Below are 17,638 nucleotides of genomic sequence, written 5' to 3'. Positions count from 1 at the left end.
CTCTTCTAGTCTTTATTTGGGGACTATGGCAGACACAAATGCACGACAGCCTCATATGAGGATGTTATTTTCTCCCCAAAAGTATGTGTGTCCAAAAATGCTTGCTTCAGCTATTTTTAAAAATATTTCATGGATTACAAGGGTTCATAAAAAAGGGAGTTACGTGCTACTGCACTCTAAGTTGGACTTCAAACAAAACATTTGGCTAGGCACCCGGCAACAGGACCTATGCTGTGAATGGGATATTTTGTGAAGTTTGTTTACTTCAAGTACAGTTACCGCAGCATAGCAGAACAGCTTTGGAATGTCTATCACAATATACAGCAATCATACAGCTGTGGCATCTCATTTCCAGGGTATGTTTTGCTGGCTGCATATTTTTTTGACCTGGGCGACAGGGTTGGGAAATTCAACCAAGCCAGAGTTCAAAGTGCGTGTCCTTTAAACCTACCAAATGTTTGAACAAAAAGTAATTCATCAAAGTAATATATATATATCTATATAATATATATTATATATATATAATATTTGGTTTATGTCCACAGAATGTTGTTTATTTTTATTAAAAGATATGAAATACTTTACATACTTTAAATTCTCAAAAAGAAAACCTTGGACTTCATCACCATCCTCGCCAACCTCAAGCACAGTCATGTTTGTATCTGGTGTTAAAGCAATAAAGAAAGCAATTAAAAACGCAAATAAAGCACAGTTTAATTATATGTGTGACTCTAAAGGCCTAGGCACACCAAGCACTGTGTGCGACAAACGAATCTGTAGAACGACACACAACAAAAAAATAATAATACATGTAGCTTTGATATGAACCATTCACATTGCCTGCGATGTGACGAACATTGGGTCTACTTTTGCGATCTGTCAGGAATGACCAATCAGAGGAGTCGCCTATCACATCGCACGCACCAGTCGCCGCTGGTGTGAAAGACAGTGTCACAGTCAAAGTATATTTTTTTTATTGCAGGACAAATCGCATCACATCTGGTGTGAATAGGCCTTAAGACTTACTGTGGTGTTAATTAAGGACTAATCGCTTTGTAATGAGCTGCTATTTTGCTTAACCACTCTCCTAGGGAGTTCCATCCCTTATAGCTAGTCTCAGTAGTCAAAGGATAGTGAAAGGAGAAGGGAATATGGTGGGTAACTAACAGTAATGGAGTATGTGTGCTCTTGTTATTTCAGTTTACTACAGCTTACTAAGTCTGCTTGAAACCTTCAACTATGTTGCTAGTTACACTTTACTTATGCCTGTTTGTATACTCGCTATGATAAGAACTCAGAAGACAGCAACTAGGCAAAAGTTATGCATAGCCTCCATTCCAAGGAATAAACTCAGCTTGATTGCCCAACTTGTGTCTCATTATTTCACCATCTTAACGATCCTGAAGGTCCAGCACGACTTACTACAGGGAAAACTCTCCTGAAGTGGAATCCAGAACTATACAACTTCCATGTTTCTATCTAACACAAAAAACTTTCCAATTTTAAATAAAAGAAACCACACATCATATTTATAGAAAACAATAAGCACCTTTCACTTGGGTGTCATCCACAGCTCTATACTCTGTACTTTTAATAGCAAGCTCAACGCCATATCCTGACAAATGCATTTTACCCGAACTGGAAGACTGTAGCAAAAGAGAGGAGAGAAAAAAAACAAACAGTTTAGAAGAAATGTGTCTGTGAATCATAAACCATGGACTGCAGGCAGACCAGCAATGATCAGGAAAGAGTAGCAATCCTGTACATAGCACTATTATAGACACCATCTGAACATGTATTATCTTACATGAGTATGTCTGTACTTCTCAAAAGGAGTAAAATAACCCAAACATCCAAAAAGATGAAAAAGTATATAAAAAAAATAAAAAATTTAGGTGGATGCCAACCTTGAATTCACAGGAAAAAAAATTGACACACAAAAAAGCAACTACACTGTTAACTGCACCCTGAATTTAAATTTCAAAAAGTCAATTACTGTATAGAGGATAAAATGGTAATAAAACAATAATTAAAACCAATTAAAATATGAAATGTTTTCTCTTTGTTAACCGTCAAAAGAAACACTGATGTCCTTTTCTAACCTTTCATTTGATGCAATACCATTTTGACTGCTCGTTTATCACGCTCACTCCCACTTCACAATGCTCTTCTTGAACAAGCTTATGTAGATGAAATGTTAATACTTTTTTTTTCTTTTTTCAGTGCAGAATAAATCTGTGACAACATTTGTGTTCGGCTGCAGGTTCCAGTTTTCCTGATAAACGATCAGTGGAGACATCAACCACAAAAAGAAAACATCCCCCAAGCTCAGTACCAATGTGATTTTTGGAGATATTTGTGCAGTGTGTCGTACCCTCCCCACAAATAGATTACAGAACAAAGCCTGACATTTCACTACCATTCTGATTTTGTTGTTAATCCCAAAGGTGCTTCACACTGTTTTATCTGGATACATCTGGAATCTCAGACCATTTTTCTACACCTACGCTTTATTAAAAGTTTGCTTAATGGTGCTCCAGTGGGGCTTTAAAGTGACACCCACACATTAATGGGGTTTTCTCATTAGAGTAGGAGCCAGGATTTGTCAAGCGCTGCACTTAAAGGTAATTACATTCAGTGTCTTAAAGTGATTGTTGCCATTTTCTCCTTAAATCTGGACTACTGATTGATATACTTCTGACTCATCTAACAAATATCACAATACTTACAGGAGAAATGCTGTGTCTCAAACACCATTCTAGGTATACCCATTATAACAGGTCTAGCCTTGTTTTAAGGTCTAAGTGCTGCTTTTGCTCTGAGTACGTGATTTAAAAAGAATCAGTTTGGCAACAGGCAGCTGTCACTTTTGTCAACATGCCCTTTGCGAACAGGAATCTCACTGAAAGGAGAGTTATAAAAAACAATTAGAAATATTAAAGAATCTGTTAATTGTTGAAAGTCCAGTGCTCCCTCATTATACCGCCAACTAAGGGTCCCCAAACTGGCATGAAAGCAAGGACAGCAGTGTAATGGGAGTCAGTAAAAATCCACATTTACACATTTTATAGTGCGTTCTGTACATTAAACTAGATGGAAGATGACGTGTCCGAGAATAAATAGTTATTTTCAGCATTGTAGCTGGTTACGAGTATCTTGCCGGTGGTAAAGTGAAGGAGAGTTCATTGCATTTGCTTGGCTTGCTGCATTGGAAGATGGGGGACAGTGAGGGCGGCAGATTAACAAGGGGAAAAAAGCATTGATTTAAACTGGTGCACATTGCTTCAGAAGGAATATATGGCAGAATGAGAGGATGCCATTTTAACCAGCGACGGTATAACAAGGGAAGACTGAGAATTATAAACACCAGTAGCAGATCCATGTGAAGCAGTGGTATTACAGTTTATGACAATGAAAATACTAACTGTGTACTAATCTACACCTACCTATGGGAACCAATTAAATATCCCTGTGCAGCATAAGGTTAACAAAGATTTGTAAAATAACAATTATATAGAAGTATAAAATGTCAAGAAAAAATGAAATCCCAATTCACTTGGATACATTACAGACCAAACTGCCCAACTTCTGACAATTCCACATGCATCCGGAATCAATAATTAAATAGAGTATAAAAAGGTTAAGCCAAATTGTGTGCTGAAATGCTTTTTATTTTTTAATGCTGAAACAGGCAAGAGGAGGCAAGCTGCACTACTGCCATCGTGTTAACACCATTTAGGGATCAAAAGGTGCCGGGCAGATTAAACAGGTTATTAATCTAAAGACCATAGTACACTCCAAACACTGTTAATCATTCTCTCCAGCTTAAACTGCCTCAGAAACCTTTCCCTTAGGTTTCCTGGTTTACATTCTATTGGTTTGGGAGGCGGCACTAGGTAGAATTCTCTTTTAGTTCTACATGGTTCAAAACATGGAACTACAGCATGTGCTCCGTAGATAATCAACTCAATGATGCTGGAGCGTTTCAAAGTGAAGTACTCTCCAAGTCACCTAAACCATCTAATTCAACACACTGTACAAATGCTTTGCTTTAAGGATGTCAGCTCTTTTGACAACAGTGCTCAACATTTGTTTAAAATTCTCTGAACAAAATACTCTGTTTAATTAAATAAAGAACACAAAATGTAATTACACGTACCGTTGGTTTTTGGATTAAATACCAGTGCTACAACCCTTAATACACATCTACTTCCAAAAGTGGAATAAAACACTCTTGTTGTGATCTGAATGTGCTTTAATCTCGACTGAATTCCGTACTGCACTTAAGGAAAGTTTTAAAACTAATCATCTTTTCTCTTTCTATATAGCTTCTTAGACTTTTGCAGAATATGCCTCATTTCGAATATCATGCAGGAAGACAACAAGCTGATGAAAAATAGTCTTCCTAGAATGGCTAGCTTTTCTAAAACTCACTATCTGTCAGGGAAAAGAACCACCTGAATGGAAAACAGAAGAAAAAAAGCAGAAATACTTACTGCAACAAAGTGGCGTAACACATAGACAATGTCTCCATTCTCAGCTTTCTCAGACAACACCTTGTGGAAGTTATTAAATGAGTTTGTACCAAGCTCAGCATAAAGGATGACAACTGGGGGATCTCCCCCATTAATCCCAGGAAATGTATGGTCACTCTTGTACAAGTATGGCTTGGGTCTGCAAGAAAAAACAGGACACTTGTTTTTTTTCATTGTCCTTGTTTTAGGACAATGCGTTAATGCTGAGGTCTAGTTTTTGCAACACTGTTCAATTCCAGCCAGACTGAAACGTGACATGCCTCAGTTTCAGACAAACCCACAGTAATCAACCTCTGAAAGTAAAGATTACAATAAATTCTACATTTCACAAAGACTACATCTGGACATTCTCCAAGGGTTTCCAATCTTAGAGTATGAAAAAGTTAAAAATAATAGTCTAAACCTGACACAGGACAGAATTACCAAGACAGCACTCCAACTGTCAACTGATCAACTGTTACAGTTACTTTACACAACTGAAATTCATTACTTATATTTAGTTTTTTAAATCAGATCTTTTAATCTGACCCTGATTTTCAGAAATGATAAAGAGTATTCTGTCATATAGACTAGCCAGCAGGTGCCTCTAGTAATACCCCAACACAGATTACAATACAGTTGACTCTCATTAATCTAAACCAGCTGGTGCTGGACCCTGTTCAGATACTGACAGGCTATAATTTCACTGCCCTTTTGTATTGTTCTTTGACCTCTACTCTAAACTAGTGGTTTCTCATGATAAAAAAAGACACATTTTATTCCTCTAATATAGTTTTCTGCCAGGATTTTGTTGATGTTTTACAGGGCCAATCATCTTCCTGCTATAATGGGCTTTTTATATAATGTGTGCATTTTTTAATTTTCACTCCAACTTCCTAAGCCTGTCCACTGTCGACTGGACAGATGACTCACTGATGCTCGTCTAACGGCTGTGCTGGAATGGGCTCGGAATAAGCTCTGTGACCTACTATTCATGTTTCGGAAACAACTACAAGCAGCTCAGTCTCAGACCACCTGTTTTTGCTTTTTTGTATTGGACTTGTCAGGACTATTAACATTTCTCAATGGAAAGATGCCTAACAAACCCTAGGAACATAGGAAACCAGTGCAGGCACATACAGAGGGTCCTCATAATCCCATATTATCGTGAAATGTATTCTAAAAGTGTAAAATAAAATGTTTGCTTTAGATTGGAGTTCTTATAAAAACTGTGAACTGAACCAAGCACAAATACACATTGCCACTTTCATCACTATATGGTATAGCACTGTTTTTCACCATTTATTTTCACTTACCATGCAGCAATGTACATGTCTGTGTCCATGCTTTTGGACTATTTAAGGTAAGAAAGTGAATGAGTGCATATACAGGTTAAAACTACTATATAAATCTCAGAAGTTTATCCAGTTACAGCCAAATGCAATCTGAAAACACCTATAGGAGGTTAGCGTGCGACAAACGTTTGGTGAAGATTAATGCGAAATGAAGGCAGTTATCGTACTCACATGACAGAGTTTGATGGACATACAGAGAAAGAGACTGATTGACACGATCAGCGTATAATATTTTTTTTTGTATTGCAATAGTGCCCTCATGATAAATGCTCTACAGTCTGAAATGCACAACTCCCGTTGTGGTTACTTACACAAGGGTAATGCCTGTAACGTGCGAAGTAATAAAACCTGCTTGCCAAGTTTGATCTCAATTTATCTAGATAAACTGTATATAGGAACACAATAGTAATATACTGTATAGACAGATTTGGGTAAGGGATCCTCATGCCTCTTTTCCACTGTACAACCGAGCCCTCACAGTGCGGATAAGAGGAGCCTGGGTTGTTTTTCCACTGCAGAGCTGAGCCGTGATACTTACATCACACACAACAAAAGACAGTTGTTATTAATTATTGTTATTAATTAACTCAGTTCGCCAAAAGATGCACAAACAAATGGAGTTAAATTAATAGACTAACGTTCCAGCTGTATCTTGTATCGCTATATTTTGTAACTATTTAGGAATTTCTTTATAATATGCACATTTTTACTGATACAGACTTTATAAAGTTCAAATTGGTCTTGTTGAAAGAAAAAAAAACGAAGGTTTTAAAAATATGATTTGCCAAAGAGAGCCTTAGTTATATGCAAGGTACGTAAGGTACAGCTGTATTTTGTTTTAGTATATTTTTGTGAATAAGTTTACAAAATTTTTTCCCGCATTTTTCTTTGTATTAATATAATAAAGGTCAAGGATGAGAAATTTGGGAACTTTTTCTGTTTTTGAGTGTGCGTTAAGTGTACCATACCTGCGGTTTATGTCCATTTGCTTCAAATCATCAGAAATTGGGGCATAGACTTTCTTATTTCTCAGGCATGACTCCAGTTCTTCCTGAACACTTCTATCTACCCACAGAAAAACTACAGTCTGCACTTCCTCAGCATCCCAAGGCTGTACTTTTCTCTCATCATACTCGCTTCTCACCATGTTGCTTGTTGTTTGTCTTTGTGGAGTGTATGACTGATGCAATGTAATAACGAAAATCCTTAACCCCGCCCCTAGCCCAGCTTGGCTCGGAGCCGGATTCAGACGTCTTGTGGGGCCGGAGTTCCATGCTTTGGTTCTCGCTCTGCTTGACAAATAGCCAGTGGAGAACCATCCGTACCCGTACCGTACCAAGCCCTTACCCTAACCCAGTACGTTCCACTACAATTTAAAAGATGATTTAGCAAAAAAAATGCTAAATGCTAATGCTTTGCAGGGAATAACTAAACGTTCGATAGTAGAACTTCCTTCATACTTTCAACTGAAATAAATTGAAAGAATACTGTAAAAGCACGAGGGACGCACAGCAGCACCTCAGTGTTGCAGAGTACTCTGCAGTGTTTACAAGAAATGCATTGTGTTTCATTTGTGGTGTCCTGTGTAGTCCGTATCGCAGCTTTATATCTTCAAACATTTGGCCAATACTTTAGAATTACTTAATCAAATATCATAGGTTATAACTCAACAGGGGTAAATACATTCCTCAACATTTACTAAGAAGCGTTGAGCAGCAGAAAAATAGTCTTTTCTAAGTGTTGCAGCGTTTCCAGTTCACGCTCCCTCCTGCATTCATTCTGTGTTTCTTTTTTCTGGTCCCACAATGCACCACTGATTTCAAATCAGAGCAGCATGATCTGTATACACTGAGAAAGTTTTTTTTTTTTCTCCTAGCGAACATTCCCGAGTAAAAGATTAAAAAAGAAATTCCCTAGCTGATGTAGCTATGAAGTGTGAAAAAATATCAAATAGATTTTACTGCGACATGGACAACACGCAATGCAGCAGAGTAATGTGTTTCTTGTAAAACACTGCTAGGGGGTTTGTTAGCTACTTATATATCTAACAAGTAGCTCAAGCTGCAAGAGTCAACTAAGAGCGAAGTAAAGAGCCCGCTGGCTCTTACCTGCTGGCTGCCTTCTTCAAGAGTTTCTTGACCTCATTAGCACTGCAGGTGTGTTTCCCATGGATGGCCACAAAGGCAGTGCAACCTTGGGGTGGTGGTTCATCAGCTGCAATCTGTTAAAAGAGAATTGTAAACCACAAAGGTAATCATGTTCCAGCTGAATGTATTCACGTCTTATGACTAAAAACATCTCTGGAAATGAGCTACATAGATAATCAGTTCAAAGTTGAGCAAATCTTTCTTTTTTTTCTAGTACCAGCAAAAGAGCATTTACAGTACATTAAAGTCCTCAGATGGTTTTTGAAAGAATATAGTTAATACAGGAAATTTGAACTATACAGAAATAGGTCTCATAAATCATAACATTAACACCATCTAAAGTAAAACTGTGCATATTATTGATTTATTTATCTTCCACCTTTTTTTCTAGAAACATTTGAACATGGGTGGGGCATTTAGGATAATGCTATTTACCCTCATTAACTGCTGCAGGGTAATACTGTAAATCACAGAAAAACATTGAAAGGATAGAAAAGCTAGATGAATAAATTACTGTGTTAAACAATAATGCACTTGCTATTGTCTGTTTAATACATTCAAATCCCAAATTACCTGAAAACAATTGAGAACTGAATTGATAAAAAGAGAAGCTCTTGGCATGGAGGTCACTGAAAAAAATCAGCACTGCCAACTGTACCTGCTGGAACATCTGTACAGCTGGAGAATAGACTCTCAAAGCAAGAGCAAACTTCAGCAGATTAATCTGAAGATCTGTGACAAACTGGGCAGCTTTCTTCAGTAACAAGCTGTAATAAGAACTTCCCGAATCTAGAGAACGAGGACAGCAAAAAATAAATACAAAGAATATGTAGCAAACAAATGCACATTGTACTGAGAGAGTAAAGAAATAAAAACGTGGAATGTAAGAATTCAGGCACATCTGTGTAGATGTGTAACTTAATACCCCAGTTGAATTGTACTTACCTGCTTTCCTATATATTGTCAATTCTCTTACAGTGTCCACAAACTGCCAGAATTTTTCATCACCGTCTTCTGCGATGAACTCACTGAAAATAAATTAAGAATACACTGATTTGCTGCTGTAGCCCCACAAGTCCAGGAATTAACTTCCGACTACAAATAACATTTGACATTTTGAAAAACAATTACTTACTTCACATTTGTTTGCATGTTTTAGAATCGTGATAAAACAGGTTCAACATTGCACTTTTTTTTTTTTTTTCTTTGAACAGCATAGACATGACACAGATTGCTTCAGTGAGTGAGAGTTCATTACTGGTACTGAGGTATTACAGGCTTGCCTTATATCAACAGGAAGGTACGTTATGACATATTTCAGCTCATAATGGGGGTATGTCAGTCAAGTACACAGAAGATCATACTTAAACCAACGTTATCACTGTACACTCCACCTACAACATCTACCTACCTGGTCTCCAGCAGAAGTGGTGTGGCTGGCCACTTAGCATTTAAGCTGGCAGTCACCCCTTTTGTTGCTGCATGGACAGGTGGAGCCTTCAGCAACAGTGCACACAGAATAAACAGTGTCATTGTTTCAGGACCCTGAAATGACAACAAAAACAAAACACTTTCAGTACTAGAAAAAGAGTGAATGAGTTTGCATTTTCATTCTTCTTTATATTGGTGACACCTATAGTATAATGCATAGGAAACAGACTTGATTTTTCAAAGGGAGCAATGCAGTTACTATTAAGATAACTGAACCCATTAAAATCGTGGACCAGAAAAAAATCAAACAGACTCACTACCCTCCACATCTACAACCTGTTAAATACTGCCTGTACACTACTTAAAATCCAAAGACAACCTCAGCGGGGAAGTTAATTTAAATAGTAATGTAATCAGATAGGGCATGGCAAACACAAGGTGGTTTAAAAAAAAGGAGAATGTTTTAAGATGAGGAGAGGGAAAGAAAATGGTCTCACGTTCACCCAAGTCTTTTAAGGGCTCAACGGTTTTATATCATGAACAAGATCTCTAGAATAAGAAAACATGTGTAATTATTGAAACAACAGAAAACCCGCGTCCAATACTTTATCATACACAGACACTTTCCAAGAATGTGTGTTCATATTGTCTCTGGCGGGCGAGAGCCGGAGTGACACGCGGCTATGTGCGGATTGTGAGCATTGTGTAAACAATAAATTACGTGATTTTCTGTCTGTCCAGTTTCTAGTTGAATGAAGAACTTGTCTTACTGATTATTACTGGACCTTTGCGAAAACATTAAAATGATAGCTTAATTCCTGCGTATACTACTGCTATTTAAAGACACTTGAAGCGCGACACTTAAACTGTTACTTCTGATAACAGTTCAATGTTTTCTTAAGAAACTGGTGATTTTCTGTCGCCAACAAAAACTAATTATGTTAATTAAATTCAACTTTATTATCAACCAGTATCGGTGGACAAGTACAAACTGTTTTTCAAATAACAGCAAACACATAATACGCAACGCTGTGTCATCGTGGGGGAAAAAAAAAAGAAAACAGATAACTAAAGCGGCGTAGTTAAGGAAACCTATAATTCATCTGGTACACATCATCAAATAGACCCACTGCCACGTATGTAACGGATTAGTGTTTTCAAAGGTACCGGTATAGCATGTAGATTTTGAAATTAAATCATAATATTAAACTAAACGTTTCTAAAATGCAGAACGCATTAATTAAAACCGTATTTGCAATTATAATATAACTTTAATTTGGCTTTTAATTTGTACTACTGTATCTGCCTAGATAACCCAATCGGACACAGTAAACCACAAATACAACTATTTTTTTTTTCTTTTTCTAAAAACAATGTGACACAATCACTGCACTAGAAAACAGTGTTTTTTTATTATTTGTAAAACTGTAGCCGCTGTTTCTCATTCATTTGTGGAACTCTGTAAACTTACCCCGGCTCGGCTGGTCGCTGCCATTTTTGGGTCCTCACAAATCCACTACTTTAATTGACTCTTTCATGACTTCTCTTGAAAGAATCTTCTTTTTCTTCTAGTGACACGGGTTTTTTTTAGCCGTGAAAACGTATGATTTAACATCGCTTACTTGTTGAGCTAGTTGTGATCAATTGGCATGTTTTAAAAAGTCTTGGGTTTTTTTGTTTGTTTGTTTGTTTTTATACATTAATGCACAATTTAAGCAGGCAATTCTTTGGCCGCCTGCATGAAACTGCTCTACTCTTAGTGCGTTAATCTGCACTCGCACATGGTCCATGTGTACACAGCACGAATGCAGTAACAGATTCCTATGGAACACATACCTACAAACAGTTTTTTAAAAAATTAATTACCAAATATCACAAACATATAAAGAAGTCCTGGAGGTGTGGGGGGTGTGATTAAAACGAGCAAGATTATTCCATTATGATATACTACTGAAGAAAATACTTTAAATATCATATACTGACCACTCAGGGAACTGCGTAAAACAAGTGATCTTTACATGTGGCTATTTGTGATCTATTTTGTTTAATTTATTTTGTTTTATTCCAATGCATAACGTCTATATCTGCACTTACTTCGCTGCGCCACACCCCGACCACCTCTTTACTGGACATTATTATCCCTTATAAACGTTTACTATTGTATATTTGCCCAGTAATTCATTTTGCATTTAACACTGCTTTTCCCATGCTAACGCTGTTCATTTAGTGTGTTTAACCAAGCTTGTGTATTTATTATTTACCTTGCTGTATAATGTGCACAATGATTTACCACGCTTGCATTGCTTTATGCTGCTTTCGCTAAGCTTTTACTATGCTTTACTGCACTTTGCTCTTCTTTGGAGCTGTTTATCACAGTAAACTTTTAGACAGGGTTATAAGGAGGACTCTAAAAGAATGTTATATACATTTCAATGCAGTTCTATTTTCATGGCAAAAGAGTATAAGTATCATGTTGTATGTGGAATACTTTTTATTTTGGATTTTGTAACAGAGATTTATGGGAGAGTCATGCAAGTTACCATTCCCATCAATTTAATCTCCTATCACATAATTTTGATGGTATCAGGTGCTAAATAACTAATGAATTGGTTTTATTGTTCTTTCATATCCAGTCTCTGCACCACTTTAAGCTGTCTAATATACACTGACTATAACTGCTGAGCTGGGTTTTAAGAATTTTGGATTATAGCAGTTATAACACTCATTTTGACACCATATGTGTTGTGAAATATTGATCACATTACATTTTACCAAACATTTCAAATGTGAAGGATAGTGTTCTACCGCAGTGACATTCAATGAATCAAAATAGTGTAAAAGAAAGGCAAACAGTACAAGTAGTGAAACCCTATCCCTCAGCACAATCCTTTTTATATGTACATTGCGTGAAGTTACAGAAACCATTCCTGTGCTTATGGGGATACATTTTGGCATGTTAATAGCTTGTTTATTTAATGTGTGAAGAATTGCCATGCCACAACAGGACAGCCAGGAAATAAAATATTTAAGTGAAATAGGAACTGCTTTGAATTTATGAATCAGTGTCCTTTTCTTTGTTTTATTTTCTGTGCAGTCCTCAGGCATGTATAGTCTATGCAATCCCTAGGCATGTGTATTCTGTGCAGTCCTCAGGCATATGTGAAACATATGAAAAACATACAAAGTAAGGTTACCAGGAGCAAGCAATCAAACAAGAGTCCTTGGGCATGCTGTTACATGGAGCTACAAAAGAAGACAACCCACACTGGTGATATTATGAGAATATAACAACTTGAGAAACGGAACACAAACAGTATCCCAGGGACATATCAGATTGAAAGGTGAAAAAAAGATCGGTATCATTGATATAACCTGATGTGTAAAGAAAGGGGTAGTGAAACCAGTGATGTTCACGGGATACCACTGAGTGATGTGTACATGTAGTTGAGCAGTAAGACAAGATAACAACTTCAGGTGCTCTGAGCTAACCACCAGGCATGTGTGTGTATCTGTATGTATATATATATATATATATATATATATATATATATATATATATATATATATATATATATATACACACACACACACACACACACACACACACACACACACACACACACATACACACACACACACAATGAGTGTACAAAACATTAGGAACACCTGCTCTTTCCATGAAATAGCCTGACGAGGTGAATCCAGGTGAAAGCTATAATCCCTTATTGATGTAACCTGTTAAATCCACTTCAATCAGTGTAGATGAAGGGAAGACAGGTTAAAGGATTTTTAAGCCTTGACACAATTGAGACATGGCTTGTGTATGTGTGTCATTCAGAGGGTAAATGGGCAAGACAAAAGATTTAAATGTCTTTTAACGGCATATGGTAGTAGGTGCAGGTGTGCCAGTTTGAGTGGGTCAAGAACTGCAATGGTGTTAGGTTTTTCACGCTCAACAGTTTCACGTATGTATCAAGGATGGTCCACCACCCAAAGGAGATCCAGCCAATGGCAGGCTAGTGGTCAAAAATGGCTTATTGATGAAAGAGGCCAAGGGAGGCTGACACGAATTGTTCAGAGCAACAGATGGGCTACAGTTAGTCAACTAACAGTCCTGTACAACATTGGTGCCGAAAGACCCATAAAAGAATGGACAACTCATCGTAACTTGACACGAATGGGGTATGGCAGCCTACGACCTAACAGGGTTCAATTTCTTTCAGCAAAACACAAGAAACTGTGGTTGCAGTGGGCTAAGGAATGAAAACACTGGATACTGGAGGATTGTAAAAACATTGACTGATCTGATGAATCCCGGTTCCTGCTGTTTCACGTTGATGGTTGGACTATGGTATGGAGAAAACCACATGAGTACATGCATCCATCATGCCGCATGTCAACATTGCAGGCTGGTGGTGGTGGTGTGATGGTGTTGGTTGTGTTTTCATGGCACACACGTTTGAATGCCACAGAATATCTGAACATTATTGCCAATCAGGTGCATCCCTTCATGGCAGCAGTGTATCCATCTGCTAATGGATTTTTCAGGACTCAGAATAGTACTTTTTTAGCACTTTCATTACACACAAAACAAAATAAACAAACAAAACCCTAATAAAACCTTTCCCAACTCTCTACTACTATTGCACCGCTAAGCGATTTACCCATTCCCAAAACACACAGTTCTCAGGTTAATAACACAGAGTAGTAAACCATGGTTACATGGCACACTTACTTACATACACGGCCACAGCCACAGCCTTCACATAACTCCTACCTTCAACCCACCACCAACACAGATAAAGACAAGCTTTTATACACACCCACATTACATTAATTACAAACATTCACAAAAATTCACATAAACGATCCCCAGGTGCACACAGGTGATTTCCATTAAGCCCTGACGCCTTCTGGGACCTGCAGTCTTTTATCCCTATGGCCATGATACCTCTCCCGTGCACTACAAAAATGACCATATGCACAGTGAATCCCAGCAAACACACAGGCAGGGCTCTCGCCCTGTCACTTAATATATATATATATATATATATATATATATATATATATATATATATATATATATATATATATATATATATATATATATGGCTTGCAGCAGCCATGCGCTTAGAATGTCCCGCTAAGTCCTAGGAGAGTGTCTCCCTATTAATCTGATATACTCCCTTCTGTGTCAATAAAGAACACCTTATTAACTAACTGCCATTGTTCCTGTGTGAATTCCTTACACAATGTAAAAGCACACTCTGTATCATCTATATGGCCAGAGGTTTAAACAAGGTGGCAGTGAAAGTGTTATTTTTTACTCAACAACATGGCAATGGAACTTGGGGGATATGTGTCAATTATTCATTGACAGCCTTTTGCAGTGGAATCGATTTTACAGAAAAATCTGTTTTCTACAACATTAGAAACAGTTCTTTTAGAATAAGTGCGTTCTCTGATACCTAAGTCACTTGATACTGAATACCAGCTGTCAGCCCACGATAAACGTTGATTACAACATGGAGATACATCTTTTATATACTGTATTAGTAAAGGTATTAAAGTGATGTAATTTGTATTTTAACTCATATATATATATAATATATATATAATATTATTATATATATATATATATATATATATATATATAAATTTTAAAAAGCTTTAGATTTAATCTATTTCATGCTCCCTTTAGTTGCAGGAGCACCCCTATTGCATCCCAAACTTCTTTTGGGGGTCAGCAGTCTTTACCACTCTTCCAAACTTGCCATGACCTAGGATTTTAACTTGGCAAATGTGTAGTAAAACATGCAATGATATGTATAAAAAAAACTCCAAATGATGGTTTGTCCCATGTCAAGAACTTACTTTATCAAGAGCAGTCTGTCGCCCAAGTGCGCTGTCCAGGGTACTGACGTGCACAGTAAACAATGAAAACTGCTGAATTCATTTTTGTGCTTTACAAGACAATTTAACAATTTAACAAGCTGTTATCATTAGTATTTTTAGAAAAGCAAATATCAACAAAGTAAAAAATACAGTTTTGTCGTTGAAGTGAGCCAAAAAAACACCGAATACTTTCCCATTTTCATCGCTTCTGTACTGCAGTATTTATTACACATTGTAGCACTGGCTTTACAGTTCCTATTCGAGTAAATAACATGTGTTGCCAAATTCTAAAACTGATCGGGGACATCTCACTTTTATTAGAAACTGCGAAGGTTTATTAACCCCGTTCTAAAGAATAATTCCCCTGAATGCTTGTGTTCATGTTTGTTCATTCAATTGTTGGCTGTATATAGTCCAAATGACTGCATCAATTGACTTGTTTAACAACGCGATTCTTCTTGATCTCAGTCAGAGACACGACAACTCATTCTGCAGCACCTTCTTTCGACCACCCTGACAAGCAAGAATATTCTTAATGGATTTATTTCCACCTCTCTAGTTGTCTAGAACTGCTATTTGTACTAGGCTGTGCCTAGCTGCATATCCACTCTGATTGGATGGCGGTATTAGTCGTCTTTTTTTCTTCTTCTTCAATTGGTCTTTTGCTAATATATATAGGAATGGGTCGCTATTGGCTGAGTTTATTCAGCATGAGATTAGCTATTGGTTAATTGCATGTGCCTAATACAGCCTATTATTATATTCTTTGCCGATAAATGTGTGACCATGGGTCCCTGCAGTTTATTTAGACTGGGTTTGGCAGCGAGCAAGTGCGCTGTTGCTGCAGCATGAGAGAGCCTATGTACAGAGAACTAGTCAGCTCTTCAAATACTGCTATACAGTTTTTAAATGCATGCTTTTCAGCATAAGAGACATCTGCTACGTGCGAAATAGTTAAGGAAAGATTGCTCGGGGTGCTCTGAACAATTTAATATTACATAACAATATTGAAAACGACTGAATGTTTCATCGATACTACAGACCTGTACAAATCTGCAGGGATTGCTGCGCCGAAGGCTGTCCCTTAGCTCCACGTTTATGTTATCATGCTTCTGCATACTAAGGATGATAATAACATCGAATAAATGGAAAACAGTAGTCTATTTAATCAACAGCAGGAAAGTTGCTTACGGTATATGTTGGAGTTGTTGAGTCATGTATATTGCTGGATGACACGCGCCAAAATGTTGCTAGTCAAGTTTAACGTTTTTATTTAATGCAAAATTCTAAGAGAATCGACTGTTTTAAAATAACAAGTATGCATTTGGCAACATAAGTAATCCAGTCATCTATTAATTATCAGTAACTCTGTATAACATAGAAAGTGAGTTCTTGTTAAAAGCGTCACAAAGCACCTCTGCTAAAGAAGCCAGGACAAGGTGACTCATGATTTGGTCGGTACCTGAGGAATATATAGCTTTTGGAATGAGTGTGGGTGTTTCATACAAGGAGCTTATTTTTGACGGAGAGACCTAAAGAAAAGTGTTTGTACTATTCGTACTAATGACAGTGAATGGAAAACCTTTCCATTTAGTATCATGGATGACAAATCCAACAAGCTGATCCTGGTCCCTGTTATATTCGTGTTGTTTGTGATGATAGGATACCAGTACATTTGCCCAGCAGGCAGTAACTCGTGCCACTTCAGGACTGGGGAGAAGGTAAGAGGGGTCACCCTTCCATCGTTCCAAAACCCTGCGATATTCGATTTCTATACAGATCAAGAATTAGAAGACGAAAGCCCTCCCAAATTTATGCCTGCATTTAACTTCTCGGAAACAGATCTGACACGGTACGCGGATTTCAACATCAAAGGGGATGATGTGATTGTTTTCCTGCACATCCAAAAGACAGGCGGCACTACATTCGGCAGGCACCTGGTGAGGAATATTCGCCTGGAGCAGCCTTGTGACTGCAAGCTTGGGCAGAAGAAATGTACTTGCCACCGGCCCGGGAAGAAAGAGTCCTGGCTTTTCTCTCGATTCTCTACAGGATGGAGCTGTGGGCTGCACGCGGACTGGACAGAGCTAATCAACTGCGTACCTGTCATCATGGACAAAAAGGAAACCCAGAAGCCCCGAAGGTGAGCAAGGTTAAATGTAAAATTATACAGCAGCTGGCTCTGAGCTTTTATATATAACTACAAGCAAATACAGCTATTTTCCCACATTATCCTGTATGTGTATAGGTTACATACATGTTAATATTTATTTCATATTTATATATATTGGGAATT

General features: G+C 37.5%; 2 protein-coding genes across 3 annotated transcripts in view; one reads left to right on the top strand and one right to left on the bottom strand.

The window, feature by feature from the left end:
- The window catches only part of uggt2 (UDP-glucose glycoprotein glucosyltransferase 2), a 60,251-nt gene extending 49,310 nt beyond the window's left edge, over positions 1–10,941 (bottom strand). The window contains exons 1-8 of one of the 2 annotated variants that reach the window (XM_041259675.1): positions 10,919–10,941; positions 9,428–9,561; positions 8,962–9,044; positions 8,675–8,805; positions 7,978–8,090; positions 4,497–4,674; positions 1,550–1,646; positions 590–662 (exon numbers count right to left, since the gene is read on the bottom strand). In XM_041259675.1, the coding sequence (XP_041115609.1) occupies positions 590–662; positions 1,550–1,646; positions 4,497–4,674; positions 7,978–8,090; positions 8,675–8,805; positions 8,962–9,044; positions 9,428–9,549 (797 nt within the window). In that variant the 5' untranslated portion in view covers positions 9,550–9,561; positions 10,919–10,941. Of the gene's footprint in view, positions 1–589; positions 663–1,549; positions 1,647–4,496; positions 4,675–7,977; positions 8,091–8,589; positions 8,806–8,961; positions 9,045–9,427; positions 9,562–10,918 lie in introns of those variants that run through there. The other variant, XM_041259676.1, reaches the window with a different exon arrangement.
- Positions 10,942–16,650: 5,709 nt separating this feature from the next.
- Positions 16,651–17,638, top strand: part of LOC121321302 (heparan-sulfate 6-O-sulfotransferase 3-B-like) — a 92,146-nt gene continuing 91,158 nt past the window's right edge. Inside the window, exon 1 of the mRNA XM_041260201.1 lies at positions 16,651–17,485. Coding sequence (XP_041116135.1) covers positions 16,941–17,485 — 545 coding nt within the window. The 5' untranslated portion in view covers positions 16,651–16,940. The remainder of the gene's footprint in view (positions 17,486–17,638) is intronic.

Source organism: Polyodon spathula, chromosome 9 (genome assembly GCF_017654505.1).
Source record: "Polyodon spathula isolate WHYD16114869_AA chromosome 9, ASM1765450v1, whole genome shotgun sequence".
In the NCBI taxonomy this organism is placed as follows: Eukaryota; Metazoa; Chordata; class Actinopteri; order Acipenseriformes; family Polyodontidae; genus Polyodon; species Polyodon spathula.
This window is presented reverse-complemented; position numbering and strand designations above follow the sequence as displayed.